At 39.0% G+C, this 18,024-nt stretch overlaps 1 protein-coding gene across 1 annotated transcript in view; it reads left to right on the top strand.

Moving 5' to 3' along the window:
* Positions 1-13,474, top strand: part of LOC138041904 (mothers against decapentaplegic homolog 3-like) — a 14,472-nt gene extending 998 nt beyond the window's left edge. Inside the window, exons 2-5 of the mRNA XM_068887595.1 lie at positions 7,815-7,946; positions 8,848-8,925; positions 9,641-9,676; positions 9,777-13,474. Coding sequence (XP_068743696.1) covers positions 7,815-7,946; positions 8,848-8,925; positions 9,641-9,676; positions 9,777-10,396 — 866 coding nt within the window. The 3' untranslated portion in view covers positions 10,397-13,474. The remainder of the gene's footprint in view (positions 1-7,814; positions 7,947-8,847; positions 8,926-9,640; positions 9,677-9,776) is intronic.
* The last annotated feature ends 4,550 nt before the right edge of the window (positions 13,475-18,024 follow it).

Genomic DNA, 18,024 nt, shown 5'->3' with positions numbered 1-18,024 from the left:
CATGGGTTGACGTTTTTCTTCTCGTTTCTGAAATTGCCCTCTGAACATGTGCTTGTTAAATATGCTACCTCGTTTCACGGAAGAAGAAAGTTGTCTTAATGAAGGGCAAGCCTGTTGTAGGATCGGTTGGGTTTTGATGTACAATATTAAAATTGGCGTTGATCAGCTTCACCCTTTGATGCGATATTATCTGTTTTATTTCTATTTTCAAAATATGGGTGCCATGATTTTTTCCAAGTTATTTTTGATGTTGTATTCTTACATATTGTGCTGGTACTAAAATTGCGAGGGAGTGTGAGGGCGTTCGCATTTCCCGTATAAATAGCATTTTTATGTATACTTTTTCCAATCTTTGGGTTAACCATATTATTATTGAGAGGGCTCGTGCTCAAATTTGGCGCATCGGACAAATTTACTATATTTCAGAATCCTCTCTTCGCGGTGGATTAAAAATCATGGTTGCGTTTCCTTCGGTCACTGTGGATTGTGATCTGGTTCTTAAGATTCGCTGCCTTTGTACAATCTTTTAGTTCCATTCGGCGTAGATCCATACTTCTCGTTAAGAGAAACTGTGTGTGTTCGACATGTACAATGAAGTTGTGTGTTTATGTTAGCGTTGCATCACACTAAGCGAACTTTTAAGTACTTTCTGCAGCCATTTGACAATCCTCGATGATGCATTGTTCGGTATATTTTGGTATTGATTTAGTGGTTGCCGAAAAATTATCTGTATGTTTCTCGTGTTCTGTATTTGAAATGTACAATGTGTCAACACAATCTAGCCAAAGAGGGAATGTACGGTAAATTATACGAGTTGAAAAAAGCGTCGTGGAAAGAACTGGCCTTTTCTTTGCTTTGAGATCAACTAATAACTTGGAGTCTTGAAATAATCACATTGGCGTCGAAGTTATGAATGTTTACTTCATACGTTCATGTTTTCTATTACGTTCTGTTGTTTTAATTCATTTACCTTGTGAGTTTATTCATTTCGGTCGTTTTAAGGGCACAGGTTATGAAGGAAGGATAGGTATAGAAGCTTAATTTAAAACGATAAATTCGGATACGCGATAACCTTGAGTTTATCGGCGATTTGAATGAAGTTGAATATATATGTACATCCTTTGTAGCCGAGGGAACAATACATGCATGAAAAGCCAGAAGATTATGGCTCCGGAAGGGAGTTACCTAATTTTCCTCTTTCAGTAATGTAAGCGAGGCATCATCGTCAAGTGTAGATTAAAAGCGCTCACTTGTTATTTTTAATTTTGTCTTAGTTCGAAGGTGTAGGATATTTATTAATTAAATTGTAGAGAGAAATCTCTTATTGACTGAAGGTTTAGTTTTGATCAAATATTATTTAAGAGGAGATGCTATATTATCCTTTGTATTTTATTGTTGTTTATATTGAAAAGAAGCTGATTTAATAGAGCTCATAGGAATAAAAGCCCTATTAACTAAATCTGATTCATATGTTTGCCTTAAACATCAAACAGGCTTAACGTTTTCTTGGTTTTTAGAGGACCAGGTCAATATTCTGTGAAAGTCATTGTGCAGCAGTACGTGTCTCAGCAAATAATACTTTCCCCTTGGAATGTAAGCTTATCTTTATTTAGATCGATTTCCTGTTGTATCTTACTTTTCATCTTAAATGTTGTGTTATGTTTGATGTTGCTATAGGCTTTGTCTGTGAATTGTTGTCTTAACCTCTGTGGTATTTTTTTGCAAAATTATTAAATTGTATATGCTTGTTTACAATAACTTAAGCTTACTGGGTGCCTGGTTTTTGTCTTTTGTCAGCAAAGCTTGAATGACAAGCTTGTGAGTTGGTTGAGGAGGATCAACAGAGGGTGTGATTACATGAGTCAGGCCACTCCTCAGTCATTTCCTCAGCTTGACCAGCACAATTTGACAGGACGCCTGTAGTACTTAAGCCTAGGCTCACATAATAATGTGTTGGGAAAAAAGAAAAAAAATTCAACCTGGCTGGAATACAGGCAGTTTTTTTGTCCTAGATACTAAGGCTAAAATTCAGAACTTAAATTAAAGACTGTGCCTACTAATTCAAAGGTATTTTTGCCCGGTTTATGGTTTTGTAGGAAATGTAGATCTTAACAAGTTTTATTGAAATCCAAAAAGAAAATTGTGGGTAACACATTTTTCAAAGATAAGAATTATTGCTGAGTAATATTTGTAAAAAGCTTTAAACAACAAAGCAATGTATGGCGTTCTCTCAAAAATGCGAAGGTGTCACTGTCTTAGTAAGCATCACTGATAGGAAACACAAGTATCTCGAGATGCGCAGAACGTATGCACAGTAACAATAGTAGGCACTGTCCTTAAGGCGACCTCTGGAGCTGAAGCCAAGAAATGAAACAAAAATTTGCTCTATACTGGAAGAAGGTGGTCCAAAATCAAAATTTTCCTGCTAAATGGGAATTGAATGTGATTGTTAGCTGGATTCAAGTGCAGCAATACCAATCGATTTCTCATGGTTAACTAGGCTGGCCTTTGTGCCATGCAGTGGTAATGCTGGAGTTTGCTGTGCTTGACTATAGAGTGGTCATAAGTAGCTGGTTTCTAGCAAAAAATCATCACCTACTTTGCTGTCTTAGTGGGCCATTCTGTTCCCTTGCTGGTAAGATGATGTTACACCTTACCTTAAATGAGGCCCTGTCAAAGTCTGTACTGGGAAACCTTCTAACCTGAGCTGGGATTTCAGACAAATGGAGCTGAGCCTCCTATATTTGGGCCTTTTAATGATTTGTTTTCATAAGGTGCGTGGAGGGAACATTGAGTTACTGTAATTCTGGTTCTATTTTCCTCCCACCTATGTGCCCCAGGTTCAGTTGACAACCCTGATTATCATATATTGAATTTGGTTTTGGTCCTAGTTATCTGGTTTTTTCCTCACTTCAAAAACTTAAATTAATTTGATTTCTGTGTACAGTTTCCCCATTTGGTGCCTCAGCACTAGAAGGCTTAACACTTAAATCAAGTTTGTTGTTATTATCATGAATATTCTTCTCCTTCTTCTTCTTTTTTTTCTTCTTCTTCTTCTTAGTGGCTTGATAGACTCCTCTTGTATTTTATTTATTTATTTTTGTCATCATTTGCCTCATTGTCATTTTAATTGTGAAGGTTAGATGGGTACATTCACTGCAGTGTGTTATAACCAAGGGTCCTATAAAATGTATTTTTGCTTTAGTTTAGTAATTTGAAAAGAATGGGATCTGGACTCTAACTCTTAAATGACTGTCCAGTAGGTAAGCACTATGAAAAGCAACTGAGTTGTCCATTGAAGAGCAATTTTTCCCATGGATAGCTTTATCTTGTTTTCCAACAACTAGGATCAGTGGGCCGTTTCTCGAAAGTCCCGAAACTTTACGGGCCATTTTCGGGTGTCACAATTTCCTTTGTAACTCAAGTACGGAGAGCATTTAATTCGTCAAACTTCAGAGTTATTTTTCTTTTTGTTACCTTGAAAACTTGTTAAAAGATCGCCTTTCCAAAACAAGTGGTTGGCAATTTCACAGATGGCTTTTCAGGACTTTCGAGAAACGAGCCCCAGGGCACTTTAAGTATGACCCTTCTATTAGGGTCTGGTTCCTGTTTAGCTAATCGCGCCATTCTTGGTTTGTCTTTGTCTCATTCTTCCTCATTGGAGGGGACTGGTTAACCCATTCATTCCTCAGTCACCCTAGGACACGCCCAGTTGACGAGTAAAATTGTCTGGCATTAGACAGAATAAAGTGTTTTAAAGTGCATATAACCCCAAAAATGTTTTTGGGCCAGAAAAGATCTTTATATTGCACTGAGCAAAATTCCGCAAAATTTTTTTCATTTCGTTGAAACTTCGATTTTTTGTGAATTCTCAAAGTAGACAAAAAACACTCTCATTTGAAACATTACCGAGTAAAAAAAACTATTAAATTGGGTCTGGGTCGAGCACGATTCCTGATGTCATAGATGTACCAGGATTTGGTGATCAACAAACTTGCAACCAAAAAAGCCTTACACCTGTGTTGTTTTCGGGTGTAACAACACTCTAAATCAGAAGAAAGATATTGGACTTCATCCGGTACCATTTTATGGAACAGAGAACCTGCAGAACAGAAATCAAAGAAAAAACTGTGTTGACTTTGTTCAACTGAAGCTGGCACATTGGAAGCCCACCAAATACTGGGCTGTTTGTTTGAAGCGCTTCTGAGACGACAACTTCACAGTTGAAGATTACGAAAAGATGAAGTTGGAGTTTGCGTCTTTCCAACTGTCTATACTCCGGCTGTACAGTCTGTGGGAGAGAGTGTAAAACCATCTCCAGGTGATCTGGTGACGTAACTTGGAGGACTGGGGAGAAAAATTTTAACGCCGTATCCCACAGCCGCGTGCGACCTTATTTAGCGAGGTTAGATCTCGTCGGGTCTACTTGAATGTTCATTCAGTAACAGGAAATGTGGTAGACACGGAATGATCTGTTGAGTTTGGAAATACTGCAGGGAGTTTATAAAAACAACACCTAAGGCCGCGCACTCTTGTGGGATTTGGTGTTAATTTTTTCTTCCCAGTCCTCCAAATTACGTCACCAGATCACCTGGCTGAAAGCTACAACAAATTGCAAAATTGTTGAGACACTTCCATTAAAAAACACCTTTTATAGCTTCCAGTGCCTGCTGTATCTAGAATTTAAACCTTTCCCACTTCTTCTCCCCAACATTTCCAACATTTTTTTGTCTTGCTAGCAACACCTATAAGGGGGGGGGGGGGGGGGGGGGGGGGCTGCAGTGTGAGAGATAATAGGGAAATTAATAACGCCCCAAGAAGGTGAAGTGTCTCCACTATTTTTGCAACTTGTTGTAGCGAAGCAAGAGGAAGGTGAGAAAATTATTGTTGAGAGTATTCCCTCTTGCTTGATACACGTTTCTTTCGTACATGTCCTTCCTATGAAACATTTGGCTAGCCAGATGAGATCTCCCTCTAGATGAGCATATTTCTCAACATGCTCAAAGTACAATCCCTGTGTTTGTCTTTATTATCAAGAGGAATAAAGATGCCTTTGAAAGTCCTGATCTTCTGGTCAACACGGAAGCCGAGACAAAACACTGGAGGAATAAGAGTATTATAGTAGTAGATTACGTCCTACAACAGTGGAAGAAACACCACAAGATAATGTAGAGGAATCAACAGTGGTGTACGATGCGATGCATGAAGGCTCAAGCAAAGTACCAAAGGAACTCTGTGAATATGCCAAATGCAGTGTTCTTTGTTTACATGACTACCGTACCAGTTGATGCAAATGACTGAGATCCTGAAATTACGGGCGTAGCTCCAGTCTTTGAAAATTCATAAAAAAAAGAGGTTTCATTGAAATGAAAAAAAAAATTGCAGAATCTTGCCCAGTGAAACGAAGGTTTTTCTCGGCCAAGAAATCTTTTTAGGGGTTACAGGCACTTTAAGTCTCACTCCCCCGAGTCAATGGGTGAAGATTACCATGATTGGCTGTGTATAATACGTACCCCAATTTTCGATTGCATTTGTGCCCAACAAGAAAAACAGAGAAAGCGATGACACAAAACAAGTGGGATAATAAAATTTGTTTCACTTCTTACAACAGGCAAGTATTGCATTGTGTATCGTGGACTCTTCATATGGTGTTGTAAGTTGGTCAAATTTGCAATGTCATTGTAAATATGGTGTAAGTCGATCATACACGCTGAAACAGTTATCAGAACATGTGAAAGAAGTTGTGAATGACCCATAATTATCTCTTTGCAAATAAGTGCACGCATTCTGAGAACATGGCGAATTTTGTTGTTTTGATCTACGATAATCGAGATAGACAGGTACGATGGTGTTTTACTCTTACATAAGCATGGTGACCTATATTTTTTATTGCATAATTTTGGTGTACAATGATCTCCTTTAAATCAAAAAAATTTGGAAAAAAATTTAGTGGAAGGGAAAAAATATATAGCTAAAAACGTACACAAAGCCCCTTACCCAGGGATGTAAATTATGATCTTAATCTTTCAGTTGATGTCGTTTTACATTGTGTAAGTTGAGTGATTTTTCCATAAACTATGTAAGACAGTGTTCCATATGCTGTAGACTTTCCATGTATCAGGTATTTTTTTCAGTTGTTACTAACCCTCTCGTTTAGCTACCGCAAAATGTACCCTGAGCCTATGAAGTAACATGCGTGATATTAGTATAAGTACAGGCATCAGTGGGATAAGATTGGCCCATTATATGTATCTCTTAAGCAAGCACAGTGACTTATCTTTTTTATTGTTGTTGTTGGACTTCTTTTTTTCTTTAGAATGTGTATGGTAGTTTCTGTAACGACGTAAATGGAAATTTACCAACAAAAAACATTTACAACCACTAAATAATTCAGTATTTCGCTGTAATGCTATGCCAAATAACCTCTCAAAATTTCTTACTATTTCTGTAATATTCATAAAAATAGGCAAACAAAGTGATTTCACCTCAACTATTTCCAAATAGTAAGGCCATGACAGGATTTTCCAGCTGTCCACAATCTGATAGAGTTTATATGGTGTTAGGGGACACAGCCTCAAAATTAGAGACGTTTGTATTGATTTTTAACTTTGTTTTAAAGTTGATGACTTGGTCTCTGTTCGAGAATCTACGTGTTCGTCCACTTGCGTATCTAATTTAAATAGAATTTATTATCTACAAAAGGGAGTGGTGCGAGCTGTCAGAATATCGAGCACATCCTGCTCCTCTTTTTTCTAAACTGAAAATTTTAGACATCTTCCAAATCAATACCCTCGGCATTGCTAAATTCATGTTCCGCTACCACAATAATCTGCTGCCTCCACTTTTCTTCAATCTGTTTATGACAAACAGTCAAGTCCATAATTATGACACAAGAACAGCCGGTAATTATTGTGTGCATTCCTGTCGCACAACCATTAAGAAATTCATAATTCTTTATCAAGGACCGAGGGTCTGGGTCTGCCTCTATTACCAATTTGTCAAGCTTTCCTATGCTTAAGAACAAAGTGCTAGAGTTTTTATTAAAATAGTTTCTGAGTTACGTGTAGTTCCTGCCGCACTCCTTCGCAGCCCTTATTTTTGTTTAATATTATTGTGATGTCGAGGTGGCCTCTCCTATAAGCCTGGTGGTTTCCTGAGGTCTCCTCCCCTAACAACCTGCTGTATGCTTTTTTAAAAATTTGTTACACACATAAAGGCAAATAAATTTTGGGTTTTGGTCGGTTTTGGTCGGTTCACAGTCAGTAATGGCCGAACAAATGAACAAATTATTGTTGAAACTTCAACGTTTAATTGAAAAACTTTCCATTGAGTTCAGGTGGTAAACATTACAGACTTGAAAAGCTCGCGCTTGGCCAAAACTCAGTGTGCACGTACCATACAGATACAAAGGACAACCAATATCTTCGGAACAATCCCACAATCCCACCCACCGGGGTGCAGGGATGGCGCAGTGGTGAGAGCACTTGCCTCCCACCAATGTGACCCGGGTTCGATTCCTCGACTCGACGTCACATGTTGGTTGAGTTTGTTGGTTCTCTACTCAGCACCGAGAGGTTTTCTCCAGGTTCTCCTCAAAAACCAACATTTGACTTGATTTGTGTTAATTGTTAATTTCAATTTACAGTGTCCCCAATTAGTGCTCCAGCGCTAGAATGACTAGAAACTTAAATAAAGTTCCTTTCCGTTCCTTTCCTGTCTGGGAATGTCATGATTAAGTATATTATAATAATTTTGTTGTATTTGATACAGTGTTTGTATACAACCCAGTAATGCTCAGTTTATTTTGTTTTCAGTTCTCCCTCCCGTGCTAGTTCCTCGACAAACAACAGACCTTCCAAGAGAACGGCCGCCACTGTTAGAACATATCAGACCAGAAAATACTTCATTTCCTACTCAAGAACCAACAAATTCTTCATTCCTTCCTGGTAAGGGAAAAGTCTTAAAAGAATGATTTTGTTTTTATCTGATGATACAATGTTGACAGTCATTAGTTAGTTCCTGTGCATGCAAGAAACGGGAAGAGTACGTTATTTCCTGTTTTATAACCTTAGTTTGGTATAAACATGGAATATAATTTTCAATATGAAATCTTCATACCACAAAAAATGAAATAAAATTTGCTTTCTCTATCAGTTATTGGGTGTATCGTGCTATTGGCAGTGAATTTGTATCAGAAGGCAAGCATTGTAGTGTAATTATAGCCAAAAAAGTAAACAAGTCAGGAATTTCAGTTCATACAACCATGTTTATGTATAGATAGGTTGACACAGTGTTGGTGAGGATCCACATGCAAGTCTATAAATGTACCTACATGTTCAGAACAGACACCACATTAAAGCTGAAAATCATTTTGTTAGACAGGCTAAAGAAACTTAATTGATACCAACAAAACAGAGATACTATTTTTATGAATCATGTACATGTGTGTTTCTAAAAATTGAGTCATTTCCTACAAACCAAAGAGCAATTTTTATAACTGAGAAGAGTGTTTGTTTTTCCCTTGGGCTAGGTATTGTGTAAAGAGACACTTTTCTTGTACTGAATCCCTCTTTGTTAATTATTTCTTGTTTAATGTATGGTAATGTCTTGAAAATGATTAACTTTGCACACCACGTACATGATTACAAAACAAGCAGTACTAGCCCCATTTACTAGATTACCGTGTTATAACAATAGTGACAATGACATTGTTAAATATTTGCTATCATAATTCAGTATATTTTGCATCCACACATAATTGGTAATGATAAATCTATTCAACTGGTTGCCATGGTATATCCCCCCAAAACGTTTCATGAAAATGAAGGTTCTTTTTTTTTTTTTAAGAAACTCCAACAGGTGGGTACATGTCTGAAGATCAGTGCTCTGAGATGTCTGGAGATCAACCGCAAAGTATGCAGACAGGTTGGTGGTCATTTCTTTCACAGGTCCACATTTGCAATTTAGTATAAAAATAGTATCGTGACTAAACCTCTCTTTCAATCAAAGTGTGACTGTCATGCTCCAGGTAAGTTGCAGTCAGAAGATCAGTCAAGATTATTCATTCTAGTGGAACTGGGTTGATGGGTCATGCCTAGCATTATGTTGGGCTGATTTCAATCCGTTTTCTTAGTGACACGATCAATGATCTGCTACCAGTTTCTGCAAACATGCTAAAAACTTAAACTGTTGGGTGAAAGTTAACTTCTTTCTGCATTTTTATGAGGCGCACATTCGTGGCATTTTTCCTTCTCTGGTTTTATAATTTTCTTCTCCTTCCCTCTCTGTTTTGAGCTTGTTTTAGATGCAACTGTAGATATTTCAAGGTGTTATGTGCGAGTGGGAAAGATTATTGGCTGGTTGCTTGGCTGCGGGAAAAAAACAACTGGAAAAAAAAAGACCTCTGGTGTTATACTGCCTGTCTGTGTAGGACTCTGATTTTCCAGTTGTCCTATTGCTTGCAACCAAGCAACTGCTTGTAGTGTATCATCTGGTTCTAGAGGTTACAAATTTATCTGCTGTGGTCATCTAACAACAGTGCATTTCTTTTGCTCTTATGTCATGCTACTAGCAAACTTCTTTCAGCAGAAGTGTTTAAAGTAGCGGCCTTAATCCTTTGTTGTATTTGCTTTTATTACAGATCAGTGCCCTTTGTCACCAGATCCATCACTTATAGGTGAGACATCTCATCAACACCATTCGCTTAATGTCAAGAAAATTTGTATCTTGTTATGTTATCGGTAATGTTCATGTTCTTGTCACATTTTTGTCATCAGATGCTCAGCCTGTGCAGTATACAGAGCCTCTTCATTGGTGTCAAATTTCATATTATGAGATGAATACAAGAGTTGGTGAAAGTTTTTACGCTGCCAAACCAAGTCTTACGGTGGATGGTTTCACTGATCCCTCTGGTTCAGACAGATTCTGTTTAGGGCTCTTGTCAAACATTAACCGAAATCCACAGATTGAGATGACGCGTAAGCATATTGGAAAAGGTGTGCGTCTGTATTACATTGGCGGAGAAGTGTTTGCGGAATGTTTAAGTGACAGTAGTATATTTGTTCAGAGCCCCAACTGTAATCAGCGATATAACTGGCATCCAGCAACCGTTTGCAAAATTCCACCTGGTTGCAACTTAAAGATCTTCAACAACCAGGAGTTTGCGCAATTGCTCTCACAATCTGTCAATCAGGGTTTTGAAGCTGTTTATGCATTAACTCGCATGTGCACCATCAGAATGTCATTTGTTAAAGGATGGGGTGCGGAATATCGCAGACAAACTGTTACCAGTACACCATGCTGGATAGAGCTTCACCTTAATGGTCCACTCCAGTGGCTTGATAAAGTGCTAACACAGATGGGTTCACCTTCCACGCACTGTTCTTCAATGTCGTAATACATGTACTAGTTACATTTCAGAGAAGTACTACTTCTGTTTTTAAGATTTTAACAGTACATAGGTTATCATGGAGTTGAAAGGGTTATTTTAGACATAAATATGCAATTACAATACATGGTAGCTACTTTAACTGGACAGAGAGAGAAAGTACTGTGTCTTGTTCAGTGTGAATCAGACAAAATCCTGGTCGTCCTGGTAACTGGGCTGGCTCAGTTAGCAGAACAATAGGCGATTTTTATCTTTGTTCACGCATGTACATATAACTTTCAGCCCAAGATTATGCAATAGGGCCAAGAGATTTTAGCGTAACCCCAATAACCCACAGATAATTTTTATGGAAGAGATTTAGGGTAGCCAATTTAGAGCTTAAAATAATAATTACTAGTATCCAGCTGAAAATGGCAGCAAAGGTAAATCAAGCTGTCAAGGTTAAATTAAGAGAAAAGGTGCAATTTCTTGGAGTGAGTTCGACAAAAATTCTTCACGTAAGAGGACTAACCCTCGCTCTGTCACGCAAACCTTGTGTGTCTGACATTGATATACACACAATCAATAAATATTGTACATCAGTGAGATCTTGTTTGTTAGTAGCTAATATTTGTGCCAATCTGTTTTTGATCTTGATACTTACTCAAGGTCGTGCATAGTAACATTAATTTATATATTTTGGACCAGTGATGGTAATTTCTTGCCAGCTACGTACTTAAAAGGCTTAAGATCACTTTTTATCGTCCAATTATTCTTTAACTCAAGGAGGAATTGAGGAAGACCCAAATTCATGGTTAATTCAGTGTATTCCTACTGTGAAAGAACCTGAAGGTGATACCTGCTCGCATACTAATTTCATAAATTTGTCAGAATCCCATTGAACTGGTCGTTTTAAAAGGGTTAATCTTTTAAAACTTACCAAAGCTTCCACACTTTCTAAAATTTCATGCGCATGTTCAATGTTCAACTAGGAGCATTGTTACCTCTACATTCAGTCTACCTTGTTTCATTGTTGAAGACACATGAAATAAATAGGTTACAAATTTATAATTGTATTATGTATAGATAATCGCATGATTTCGAGTGCAATTTGGAATAAATAAGCACGATTAATTTTTTTCAAAGACGACCAAAATTGCACGATCCCGTAGGGCAAGTGCTTAGTGCTTATTTATTACAAATTTCACAAGAAAAGTCCTTAATAATCATATACATGAAAAAATTCGAGATGGCTAAGCAGACGAAATGCACGCGTATCATGCAATCAGGGGAAAATTGTGCTACAAATTGCGCCATCCAAGGCACGCACTTTATTTGAAAACAAAAGATTTGATCGGTTCTGACCAAACCCTATTTTTTATTAGCCAATCCTAATCCAGAATTTCGATGTGTAATTTGCACTGGTATTACATTTTTTGCACTGGTGTATTACACTTTTCGGACTGTGTCACACTTGAACTGCACTGCTCTCAGCCAATCAGGGTCGAGTAATTTTTTCATGTATATGCCGATGTTTAGCTTTCACCAAAGGAGTGGCTTCAAAACTGGGTTTGAACTGCTTTACTCTGTCCGAACTAATCAAGAAGAAAGTTCTTTTGGGATAAGTGCAGAAAAGGCGAATCCAGGATTTTGAAGGTTGGGGTCCCTCTGGTGACAGAATCTACCTTTGCCTTCCGGTTTTCTTCAACACCGTGGCAGGCAAACTTTTTTTCACGGGCTTTGATTATTTCAAGCTTGATTGACCGAAAGGGATCAAATCGATTTCAATTCACCCCAGTTTTCATACACCATTATTTCGATCTCTAAACTCGGAGTTGAGTAAACAAAATGCAATATTCTAAAAAACTTAATTTTCTAGAAACCCCAAGCATGCAAGTGCACCCATGATTGATTTCGACCTTAAGTAAGGTCTGCCCGTAAGGTAGTACTGCTTCGTCTTCTTTAAGTACAACTTACTGGTACCGATCACACAGCCACTCATTTTTTATTGCATTCGACAAAATATGTGTGATTCAGTGTCGTTACTCATTGCTTCAGTAGAACAACGCTTGCCGATTATGGTGCAGTTCTTGGACTTTCCCGGGATTTAGCTCTTTGGTATCGGCACATCATGTATATTTTTAACAGACTTAATATAACTTATTCTTGATTTGATGTATAAAAGACTCCGTTTCAGTAGATAAAACCAGAATTTAATTTATCAGTGAGATTTGAGGCTAACGGAACCGTAGTCGTCTATCAGTAACAGCAGTTGTGATGGGTCCCTGTTTAGATACAGACGCCCGGCATGCTGTTGTTGCCGGAGATATGTGTAATTTATATTCTTCGCGTACACAGTTTAAGAAACAGCATATTTGAATCCTGACTTGTCTTCTGGAACTTGGGAGGGTTTAAGTTCTCATCGAGTGTGTTTCTCATCATCATCTGCGTGAAAGATGCTCAACGGTTTTGTTATGAGAAGAATCAAGGAAATACAGTTTTATCATTAAAGCCCTGTGTACACGAGCTATTGTTAAGTGACAATTTTTATTTTCTCGTGTAGACGAGGAAACTTCGCCAATTTTTATGTGACAAGTGTATTTGCAGAAAAGCTGGCGTGTTAGCTTTTATGTGACAAATAAAAGTTGTCAGATATGAAAAATTGCTCGTGTAGACGAGTCGTTACATTACATGTGGCAGATTGCTGCCATTGGAGGACCAGGCAACCTTGCAGACCCACTTGACCGCGAATTTTCAATTGTGCTATCTACACGATTAAGTACCACATAAAATTGTCACCAAAAAAATGCCCTTGTGAACGGGACTTAAGTATATACCCTGACAATGTAGCTTGTAAATTTAGAGCGAACTTGAAAATTTTAAGCATAGTTTTTGACGATTTTACTAGAGCAGATTTTGGTTGTAAATAGCGAAGTATCAAATAAGGAGTTTAATTTGTAATATTGGTATATGTAAAGCATCTTTTAGGTGGTATTGTTATCGTTGTTCTTGTGCGTCTGTCATAAAGTTTATTTTAATATGTGCGGTATCTTTAAGGTCTTATTGTTTATCTGTGAATTATACATTGAGAACAAACTTGTGAAGAAAGGTAGTCCTGTTTTACTTTGCAATCGGCATGCTTGTTATGGCTGACTGTTGTATATATGGATTATGGACCAAGCGTGGGGTTCTTGACCGAACAAGCTTGATCAATAAAGGATTTATTATATGGGATAAAACACCAAAAAATGATCTTTGATCTTGCGGGACCAAGCGAGAAATCCCGAGCGGGCAGTATAGCTCCATCTTGCCCGCTCGGGTAGCTGATCACAGTGCGGGATTTGGTTCATTTTGCCCCGATTTTGCCCGCTCACAGAGCTCACTATCTAGAACTATCGTCGTGGTTGTTCCATCAAAATTTTCCCGTTTCGATTTGATCTCGTTCTTTTTGCCACTCCATTTCATTCTCCATCCATTTCCTTTTGTCGGTGATGACTAATCTAGCTGTCCATTTACCAAAAACGTCATTCACTTTTTCGGACAATTCATTTCTTAGAGACGATTTAATGCTCCGAAATTCGTGTGGTTTGCGCGTCCGTTAATTTTCTGCTTGTCGCTTGAATCGTGAAATAACTCGCCCAGTATCAATTCAGAACGTGAAGCGATCAAATCAACTTTTGCTGGCGATCCAAATCGCTATGCGGCGATAGCCGAACAAACTAACTTGTTCACTTCTGTTTGGTAACTCGGAGTTGCACAGAGTGTTTGCGAATGATTTAAAGACATCAAGCCACCACGCTCATACTTGATTCTTCCTGCCTTTTTACCAGATTCACCTCATACTTCATACCTAGAACATCCTTTTCGTTTTCTAGTCCGTAAAGTAAGGATATGGTACAAATAATAAATGGCACTACGGCTGACCATTGCTTCCCCCGCTGCTACTGAAGAGTAATTGAGAAATCTTTCTTGAAAACGTGTGTCGTGTTGCCTAAAGGCTGGTTTTCACGACGGAGTCGGAGTCGGAATCGTGGTCGGAGTTGTAAGAGCGCTTATGACCTAGTGAAAATCAAAGATTGGAGTCGAAAGCGGAGTCATAAATGATAAGCTCAACGGAAGCGGAGTCACAAGAATCAGAACGTTGCCATTTTCTTTCGACTTCGTTAATGACTCAGTCGCTTATGGTCCCGTGAAAACTAGATTGTCGGAGTCGGAAGCAGAAGTGAAAGAACCAACCAATCACAACGCTTGGAATCAAGCATTGTGATTGGTTTATTCTTCCGCTTCTTCGTAAGCGACGGAGTCATGAGCGGAATCGGTATTTTGCTTCCGACTGTGACTGCGTCGCTAGTGAAACCAACCTTAAAAGATTCTTGGCCTAAAGGGGATCCTTAAAACTAGTGAAAACTATGATCATCGTTTAGCTTTGCGTGATATGCACTGTTATGCTACGAAGCCCAGATGCCTTGAATATCGTGTTTCACGGGTGATACTGAATCAAATTTCAGTCAACTTCACATTGATAAATCACAATTTTTTTCTAAAGCATCTTAGTGGGTCGGAATCCTAAATCTTGGAATGTGATTGGCTAATAGCGTGCTGGTAAGCACGCGAGGGCAACAGAGAAAGAAAAGAAAGAAAGATCTGATCTGCTAATCGCCCTTTCTCGCAGTCGGAGACTGAATTACTGAGGGCGCAGCTCAACGAGGTCGGGCCGAAGGAGCTGTGCTGCCTGCTAGGCGCTCGGCCCCTTAACACGACCCATGTATGACCTCGGAGCACAGCACCACAGCCTGATGGAATAGGCCGGGAGTCGATTTTGAGGAGGGAGGAAAACCGGAGTACCCGGAGAAAAACCCTCGGAGTCAGATTGAGATCGACTGAAACTCAACCCACATACGACCCGAGGCCCGCCTCTGTGAACCTGGGTCACAGAGGTGGGAGGCACGGTTGATGACCACTAAACCACAGTTACTCATAAACGCAGATATGTAAGGAAAACATAAAATTTGAAGAAAACGTATTCAGACGAGCGTGTTACTATCCAGAGGAAGAAACTTCCAACAAAACGACGACTTTCAAACAAACAGGAAAAAAAAACCAAGTAATTTACCGATCTTCGTCGGTCTGTATGGGAAAAAAACTGTGGCGTCGTCTAAAGTATGGCTCTCGCCCTTCGTCATCGGGCATGGTTTTTTACCCGGCATACGGACCGCCCTTCCTGTAAATAACATATTTTATTGCTTCTACAGGAACTGAAACTTTATAGCACAAAATTGTTATTTGTACTGAGTATTAAGAATTTTAGTTGCACGCAAGACAAGCTGTGGGAAACAGTTTCTCCCCTTGAAGGATGCGTTCTTATACGTCATCAGTACCCAAGAATTCCTTGAAGGCGTTAGATAATAAGCCGTCACCATTTATTCCGTAGGCACCTAATTTTGACAAATCGAAAGTTTATCAGGTTATACAAACAATTTTAGCAATACTATATCACGTTACTTTATATACGCACTGGCAGCGTCGGACTTAATGCGAGAATGCCTCCTGAAAATTTTTGTTGTTTGGTGAGCTTCAATCAAATTCGATCCTTATTTTTTCCAAGAGAGCCCCAACCCTAAAACGAAATGATGTTGTTAGGGTATTATTTGAATGGAACGTGCTACTTTTAACCAATAAAATAAACGACCAGCCCAAGTTAAATAGGATGCAGCGAGGGCATAAGATGACTATATTTATTTACCTAAGTTTTATCACGAATATTTGATCTGAGATCTGATCTACTGGTTGGACGACCTTTTATAAGCTCGCATGTCTGAAATTAGCTTAGAAGGAAACTGCTGCTTGGATCTATCTTAAGCTTATTAGCCAGTGGCGACCGACTGCTTCAGACAGCTTAAATTAATCTTCTTTAAGACCTACATGTAGTTAACTTTCGTCACAAAAAAACACACTTATTTAACTGTTAAACAAAGTTCTTTTATTTAAATGAGACTCGCGCAGTTGAGTTGAGAAAAATGACAATTACCTCTCCAAATTTAAACATCACAGGCTTTTGTACGCTCACTATCGTTTCAAGCCGTTTCAAGAACGTACGATTCTTTGGTCTGCTGGGAAATCACCGATGTGCAAGGCTTTCAGGTTGAGTACAATGGATTTGTTAACAACCGAGAAGTGTTAGCATCAGGGTTTAACTCGCTTTACGATGTCATTACTTACGACAACGGTGATTCGTTTTGTCGTTACACTCAGTTTTGAAAATTGATCACCATATTCCATCGTAATTTCCTTGCGAAAAAATAATTCTCAATTTTTAAAATAAAATCTGTTAATTGAACTTCACAGAAGCGAATGATACTTGTGTGAACTTTTGCGACGGAGGTCTACACTACTTTGCGAAATTTTGCCTGTGTGCACGAGCTCAACCAACCCTCTTGTTATTTCATAACAAGCTTGGTGGCCTCTAGCCTGCGAACGCAAATACGCCGGAAATACGCCTGCGTTCGCAGACTAGGTGGCCTCAGTGTTTGTAACAGTGATCCGTAACTTAGTTTGGGAACGAGCAGGGCGCTGACTGAAATAATCGTGACCTGGATGTGCAGTTGCCACATCACCATCAAATGCGGTCATTTCCACTCCGTTTGAAAATCCTATGCACAATATGAAATAAGGAATTTCGTTCCCATATTTTGAGAACTAGTTTTGAAACCAGATCATTCCAGCCAGTCATAAAATTTGTTGCTTTTGCATAATAAATTGTTTCCCGTGGTAGTGACAAATCCAATACTTTGCCTAGTCTTGGTACCCAACCTCTCTCAGGGTCTCTCTTCTTCTTTGAAACGAGAGTGAGAGAGATCGTAGCATGGTCTGGTGACGAGTGAAAGCCTGGTCGACGTAGTCTCTCGTCGGGCAGAAGAGATACCCTGCGATCAAGGACGACAAAAGGAGACGTCCCCTCCCAAAAAAATCAATAGAGCAATAATTCGTCTAACTCAATGTTGAATGTGAGAATGATATAAACACATGAGAAGTGAAATGATGGTAGAACCAACTGGGAACTCGGAAAAATCCGAGCCCCAGATGGGATTCGAACCCACGACCCTCCGTGATCTAGTCGGATGCTCTAACCACTGAGCTACTGGAGACTCTATGGCGAGCAAGGGTGAAATGTGGGTATTGACTCGAGCTGCATCACGCAGCTACAGAGTCAAATGACTGACAGCATAGCTGGGTTTGAATCCCATCTGGGGCTCGGAGTTTTCCGAGTTCCCAGTTGGTTCTACCATCATTTCATAACTCAATGTTGTACCCAATTCAAATCTCTCGGGGTTAAGATTCTTTGTGTAATGCATTTACACAGGAGCCCCGCCATTACCCTGAGCCTCCATCTTCCGGACCATATTAACCCTCTGAGTAAACCCTTTCCCGTATCTTTCTATTTTTAAACGCACCTCGCAGGGAGGGCTTTAGTGGGTGTTTTCACAGTAGTCAATCATAAGAGACCTATGATCAGGCATTTATTACGTCACATACGTATTTGACGTATGTGAACGACTTCACGCATGTTCTCAGTCACATACGTCAAAATATAGTAGTTCTAATTAAAATTAGAGAGATACAGGAGAGGGTTGACTCATGCGTACAATACAGATGGAAGC

Source organism: Montipora capricornis, chromosome 3 (assembly GCF_036669925.1).
Source record: "Montipora capricornis isolate CH-2021 chromosome 3, ASM3666992v2, whole genome shotgun sequence".
Taxonomy (NCBI): domain Eukaryota; kingdom Metazoa; phylum Cnidaria; class Anthozoa; order Scleractinia; family Acroporidae; genus Montipora; species Montipora capricornis.
The sequence above is the reverse complement of the archived record's forward strand: the minus strand, read 5'-3'. Positions and strand labels throughout refer to the sequence as shown.